We start from the raw sequence: 7,550 nt of genomic DNA, 5'->3' as shown, positions 1-7,550 counted from the left end.
ATATATATACTCTCCAAAATTCAGATAAGAAAAAGAATAAATAAAATAGAGGAGGGAACATCCCACCACCCCACCCAACCATCTCCCAAACTGGGGTTTTGCACCACACGGGCACAACCGTTTTGACACCCTTGTGAGACTCGAACTGTTGATTGAATGTGCGCATTACTTATTTATATTATTTTATTATTATCACCCCTCAGAAACCCACGCCCTGAAGGAACCGCAACAGGTGGAGACCTTGCAGGACCAGGCCCAGGTTATGCTAAGTGATTACGAACGGACGACTTATCCCCGAGAGTCAGTACGCTTCGGAAAGCTTCTTCTTATTCTGCCAGCAATTCGCAGTGTTTGTCCTAAACTCATAGAAAATATGTTCTTCAGAGAGACAATCGGGACAGTACCGATTGAACGGTTGCTCGCTGATATGTTCCAAACAAGTTAATCATGAATGAAGTATTACAAAACTGAGATTATTCGTCTATCAATCAACTACCATTGACTGCAGTGTCACTCATATCTTGATTTCGTAGATCTATGCGTGTTGGTCGGCCACCGAGTGGCCCGCTGCACACTTAAGGTGCATTCACACCGAATCCGAATTTTTGATCGGAAAACCTACCGAACCGAGCAGAAAATCGAATCAGTGTGTAGTGTAAGAATAGGGACGCTGGCGTTCAGCACTTCGGCATGCGATTCCGAAGTTTCGGTTGGGACCCGATGTGAATGCAGCTTTAGGCTTGGTTTACACTAAAACTATTTACACGCGCTGACGCAAGCGGATCGCATATCTGCGCATCTAAATTAATCTCGTGTGAACTGAGCTTTCCTGACGATGCGCCATTCATTTGGCCTAAGAGGTAAAACACTAAAATACAGGACAGGATGTTATACAGATAACAATGAACACAGCAGGACCTCAATTTGTGACCGTTTTCATATGTAAAAATGAATGTGTAAAACTGTGTCTTAACAAAAGTAGTGTAGAGTGTATGGGGTGGGGCGGTGAGGGTTTGATAGGGTAGGGTAGGGATTGAAAACTAGGTCTAGTTGATTGTATAAACTTGTTCCCGACGAGCTCACAGTTGTAGTGCAGCAACAATAGCAATATATCATAATATAATAAAAGTAGATAGATATTATTATAGTATAAGCATTATTGACAATACACGTGTTGCAATATACTTTTTATTTTTTTATTTTATTTTATTTCACCCCCAACAGCGAAAACGCCAATAACAGGGAGCATATAGTAAATAAAATATATAACTACAGCGAAAGAATCGATAATATCGAGAAGAAACATTCAAAAATATTATAAGTAGTATAAAAATATGCAGATAAATAATTTACAACATATTCAAATGTTTAAATCGGCTTACTTTAAATTCAATAATCAAAAACATCTTTGTTTATTAATTAAGGTATCTTTATTGTTATATAAATTTTTATTAAAACCAGTAAGCAGAATGAAAGGAATGAACAAATGAATGAAGCATTTTCTGACTTACTGAATAAACGAAAGAACGCATGAACTAACGAATGCATGAATAAAGACTGGATGGATGATTTAATGAATGGATGAATAAAACAGCGATCGATTGGATGAAGAATACAAAAAAAACAAACAAAGATATATACGAACGACGAATCATAACAATCAATACTCAACTCTCAACGAATGACATTCAATTAAATTCATCTTTATTGCAATCAATTTAGTATAAAAATAGCGTCAATGTTTGGATGAAACAAGAGTGCAGCACTGAGAAGGTAATTAAAATATAACATTAAAAAGACGTCAATTAACAATATACAAGGCAAAACATAAAGTTCTATTAAGTATCACATTGAAGTAAGAACATTTAGAATAAAATTATAGTATAAAATCGGCAGTTTTCAATTGAAAATTATTGTTATTTATTATTTTTACTATTATTATTACAGTACTAAACTTTAAGTTATAAGTTGAAGTACAAGATTCATAAAGAAGTCAAATTCAAAACAATGATATAATAAATAAAGTATAAATATAATTTTAAAAAAACACCCAAATATCCCAAATAATAATTATTATTGCTAAACACAATTAAACAATTAAGGATTAACCCTTTTTCTTACAGCAAAATGTTTGTTTACAATTTGAATTTAGAAGAAACATAAATTCATCATCTTTGAACACTTTTTCAATGTAGGCCTATTAGTTAGAACCAGGTTAGAACATAAGTTAATTTGCAGTAAATTTAGATATACAAAAGGGAAGAATATTTTTTTTTATCACAGTTATATCGTTGACTCTTCATGAATAGATTTAATTGTACATATGACAGGACTGTTCTATAACCTATTATATAGGAAAAATAGGATACCACAGATATATATATATATATATATACAGACTCATGAAACCATGTTTCTTGCACATTCGTGAACGTTCTATTTTAATATAAGCTTATGTTTTTTTTAAAACTATGTTTATTTGCTCATGCAAATTGACGCACCTTCTATTCAGAAGTGTGCGTAAATCCGAATAAGTTATTAATTTTTTAACAATCCATTGTTTACTTCAGTGTAATGTTCGATACTACATAAAAAGTTTATCCAGTGAAGAACACTATCTATGTTGAAGCTAGTACTGTACAATAAGTTTTAAAGTCTAGCATATCAACTCTTACTTACAGTAATTCAAATTATTAATAATGAAATATTTCCGGGCCAATGTATAGCGCTACATACGCCATTTTGTTTGTTTATTTGCAGCTGATTCTGTGGGAATTTTAATATGAAAATAAATTGTGTGCACTATGTTTAACAACCTGTTGAATTTTCTTTGATTACTAAGTAAACATCTTTACAGGCTGGCATACGCAGATGGACAATGGTGCCATGCCAATTAAAGTAACACCATAATAATATTAATTATTATTATTTTTATTATTAATAATATTATTGTTATTAATATTATTATCATTGGGCCCGTCACCTATCACAAGTGGTCGCTCCAGAATGTCCGACAGGGGGTCCGAACCAAGCGAATGGAATGAAAATCTCTGGTGCCTATCATAGGGAGAGTTTTTATGGCTTAGTATGACCAAAATTGTCCTTTCAAATTAACAACGCAATCAAAATAATGTTATTTGGATAAGCAAATTGTTTTTGCTTATCATCACTACTATCATCACTATTACCATCCTCATCAATATAGTAGCGATCATCGCCACCATCATCATCACCACCACCATCATCAATATCGTAGCGATCATCACTACAACCATTATCATCACCACCACAATCATCACCACCACCACAGTCATCATCATTATCACCATCACCACCACCCTTAGGCAAGGTACTTTATCCACATTGTCCCCCAGGAGCATTACTGGGTACCGGTGCTTTGTACGGTTGAATACCAATGCTGATTACTCTTTGCCACAATATGTTCCATACACATTTGTAACAATAAGAAACATGAAGCTATGGTTTGTGTTATATACGACTGTGACAATAATATATAAACTTCATATAAGCTGTGTTATAAAAGAGTACATTGTTTTGATTTGCTATATGTATACTTTATGGTATATTTATTTATTTTATTATTTCTCAGGCATACAAGTTACCAAAAAATTTAAACAAAATGAATACAAACACGTAAAAAGAAAATACCTAAAAACACAATTCACCAAGCCAAGCACATGCCTGGCGGATAGCCTAAAAAGTCAAAGCTTATGGAGAGGCTCTCCAAACATGAAGATTATATTAATTAAAAAGATTTTTTTTCAGTTACTCATCATCTGGAGGAGTTCATGCAGGGGCTGTATGGGCCAGTACACCGGGGTAACCCCCTACTCATCTTGAAAGATGTGCACATGAGCCAATTGTGTACATTTGGCCTACAGTTTGTAGTTCTCATTCGGGAAAGCTAACAGAGTCATCTGCAAATTTAGCTATTTACACGGTGAAACAGCTTAAAACAGCAATAAGCCAACTGGAAGAGTCAGTGCCTATACACCATTTTCGTAAAAATTTGAAATGAAAATTCTGATAACCTGACAACTAACACTGGTGGACTTCCAGAGGCCTACGCACTTCACGCTACGTAGTTACCAGTGTGTGCGCGGCGCTCTACTGGACACTAGCTAGCTGCCCAGGCTAGGACAGGTTGCTGAAAGTCCCCCAGTGAATTGCAAGACGTTGGCAGCACTGTTTCAAAATAAACCCGATAAAGAGTGGCCAGACGTCAAACATAATATGGCATACATGCGTATTTGATTTCTGAGTATTCTTTAGGCCAGCCAAGCCGGTTTTATATAATGAGATCGCTAAAATTTTGTGTACTTCAAAAATGGATTCAGCCCTGTGGGGCTTCTCTTTTTTTTCAAAAGGAAATATTGGCTCCTTCAGTTACATTTTCCAACAGCCATGCCCTAAAAGCTTTAAAATCAATTACAAAATACAGTAGATCAGAATGAGACGCAAGAGTTTTGCTGGCCACCGTCATAGGAGTTCGAATGAACCAGTGTCGAAGGCGCTACTGTGATAAGTTCAGACCCTGAACTATATTAATGTGTTGTGCAAGGACACTGGACTGGAGGCAACTGACCTACCAACAATGATGAAGAACAGGACTCACTGGAAGGCCATCATCACTCGAGACAGGAAAATGGCTCGGACTACATGTAAGTATACAGTACTCAAGGCCTATTAGCTCAACACAGACAAAATATGTTGCAATGACAAAGCCAAATCAGTCACCCTTTGCAAAAATCGTTCTTTATAAAGGGTTAAACACTAAAATGAGCGCTATAAAATGGTTTCATTAGAAAGTTAAAAGTGTTTAAACACACAGCTGTTTAAAGAACAATATTTGAAAAATCAGCCTTACAACGGTATTGTCGAGACAATTAACAAGAGCAAAACACAACATGTACTACGGACACAACAATCACAAAACAATGATTTGGCTTGCCTGTGCCACATATATCCTTAATTAATTTAATAACAGGTTATCTTAGTTTACAACTACCATCAACTGCTTGAGTTGAGATATTTTGTGGTATAGTTGGTCATACATATAAATTCATTTGCTAAGTTATTGGTGTGTCTTGGCTTGAAATGGCACTCATTCAATCCTAGGAGATTACCGCAAACACCCTTCATCACAGCTCCTGAAACAAAGGACGAAAAGAAAAACAATGAGTTTGAATGGTAAAAACTAAAACTGATCAAATTGGCACTGGTATTATAACAATGATATTTATTTGCAACAGTGTACTTTATAAAAATATGCGATATTGTTAGCACAATATTTTCAGCTGCATAAAGTGTAAAAGAAACAGAAATTGAGAAAAGAATGTAACTGAATTTTAGATGTTAATTTTGCCTTGCCCAAACCTTGTATTAATTTAGGTCAACAAAGAATTTCATTTAATGTTGTTAAATTATGGAATGACCTTTCTTTAATTACTAGAAATATTAATTGCAGAAATCATTCCAATGAAGTTGTTTATTTATTAAATATATTTCTGATCCATTTACTTTAACTTATCACTTACATTTTCAATTTTATTATTAATTTTGTTTATAATAATGTTTATCTCCTGCTTCCGTTATTGTTCGTCCTAATTTAACTTATGTAACATCTAGAAAAATTGGTTGTTATTGTTTTTCATCAAGAAGGTGTTAAGCTTAGGTTATTTTTATTTAACTATACCTTATCATCCTTTGTCAATTTATTAATTAAGGATATAATTGTTGTTGACAATAAAGTTGGAAGAGAGACAGATGTACTGTAATTGTTTAAGAAAGTTACAGTACATGCAACCTATCAAAGAATTCAAATATTACAGGGGTTTTCCCTTAATTTTTGACTCCTACAGAAACAATATACAGAATATGACTTTCACAACTAAAGATAAAATACTGTGTTAGCACACCTAGCAGTAGTGGCAGTGATTGAATACTACCATTTACCAAGCCTTAGCATTTGTCTATCTCTACACAGGAGTATGATACAATACAACATAGTTTGAGGTGAAGTAGTGTAGTTTCTATACCTCAAATAATAAACAGTTCATGTTGGGGTGTGGTAGTCAAATTTAACCTTTACATTTAACCTTTAACCTTTACCCTTGTTACAAGAGCACAAAAGTATTACAGTATAATAATTACTTTACCTGTGCACATTATAATTTTCTTTTTACAAATAAACTTGACTGTCTCAGCTGTTTTCTGTTGACAAGCTTCTGATAAAAACGGCGGGTCTGCCACAACAATATCAAATGCACTTTCGAAATCGGCAGCAATTTCCAATGGCTTGTTGTAGTCATAAAATATGTAGTCATCACCGTACGTCGAAAAACGTTCATCAAATTCAAACAACTTGACAGTACAACTGGTTGTTTTGGAATCTGGGAGGCTTCGCAACTTTTTGAAGAGTGTCGGAGTACACAAGCAAGCAATTCTGCAAAAAAAACCAGCATGTTTTACAAAGGAGGTACAGCATATAATAATTATTTTATACCCCCTTGGTTTTACACAATAGTAATGTTTTGGAAAAACCAAAAACTGTACCATGGCGCTTATGACATTTTTGGAGGCTTTAATGCGGCACTTATTCAAGAGTGGCACTTATAAACAAAATATTGGCGTGGCACTTTTAATTCCGTTCCCATGTAGGCCTATCAAAGGTCCTACGTCATCGTAAATAAAGGTTAATAACGAAATGCCTATGTCTTCGTTGAGTTATTTATTTTATTTTGACACTGCATACATTGTATTTAAAACCGTTTCTCAAAGTGTTTCATTACACACAGGGTAATTATGCTCTCGATTTAGCTATAAGAAACACAATCCAGGATATTTACAAACCCCTGGAAATGGAAGGCAAGTATTATCAGCCCCACAACTGCCTCTGTTCATGTTCTTTTTTTCCCTACAGTAATATTAAAAGAGCTTCCCAAAAACTGTCCCAATGATTAACTACAATATTAACAATTTCAACTCACTTGCCATTCACGCCAGCAGCGTCAAGAACTTCGCTCGCAAGCGCTCCTGCCGTTTGATCATCATACCAGAACTGTGACAATTGCTATTGGAAAAAAACAATGGATGGACAAATTAGAATCAACCAATTCCATCATCAGATGTATATATTATACAATACAATTAATATAAGTACCAAATTACATTATGTTTTATGTTCTACTATCCTTTCTTGAACAAAGGAAGTTGAGGAGACTCTGATAATTCTGTAAAAATTACCGGTATGTACAAAGAGCTGTAAAAATAATTAAGATAAAATTGTGAAAGATTGATGTATATCATTATTTCCGGCTAACCATAGCCTCTAGTTTAGGCCCAACCTCGCCATAGCCTGCTGCTGGACCGCTATTTCAGGCTAACCATAGCCTCTAGTTTGTCTCTTATACACATCTAGATGTGTATAAGAGACAGGTAGCTACTGCTACTGCTACTGCTACTGCTACTACTTCTACTACTATTATTATTATCATTATTATTATTATTATTATTATTATTATTATTAT

The 7,550-nt window shown here is 34.4% G+C and overlaps 2 protein-coding genes across 4 annotated transcripts in view; one reads left to right on the top strand and one right to left on the bottom strand.

Moving 5' to 3' along the window:
• LOC117112885 (nuclear receptor subfamily 2 group E member 1-like) overlaps positions 1 to 3,845 on the top strand; it is a 15,309-nt gene extending 11,464 nt beyond the window's left edge. For all 3 annotated transcript variants that reach the window (XM_033256097.1, XM_033256099.1, XM_033256098.1), the window contains exon 5: positions 204 to 3,845. In XM_033256097.1, coding sequence (XP_033111988.1) covers positions 204 to 445 — 242 coding nt within the window. In that variant the 3' untranslated portion in view covers positions 446 to 3,845. The remainder of the gene's footprint in view (positions 1 to 203) is intronic.
• The window catches only part of LOC117112887 (EEF1A lysine methyltransferase 1-like), a gene marked incomplete at its 5' end in the record, with an annotated part of 8,237 nt that continues 4,271 nt past the window's right edge, over positions 3,585 to 7,550 (bottom strand). Inside the window, 2 exon segments of the mRNA XM_033256100.1 lie at positions 3,585 to 5,171; positions 6,180 to 6,466. Coding sequence (XP_033111991.1) covers positions 5,032 to 5,171; positions 6,180 to 6,466 — 427 coding nt within the window.

The sequence above is a fragment of the Anneissia japonica genome, unplaced genomic scaffold, assembly GCF_011630105.1.
Source record: "Anneissia japonica isolate Jap-2015-1 unplaced genomic scaffold, ASM1163010v1 scaffold287713_len945575_cov184, whole genome shotgun sequence".
Lineage (NCBI taxonomy): Eukaryota > Metazoa > Echinodermata > Crinoidea > Comatulida > Comatulidae > Anneissia > Anneissia japonica.
Note: the sequence above shows the minus strand (reverse complement) of the source record. Positions and strands in the feature narration are given on the sequence as shown.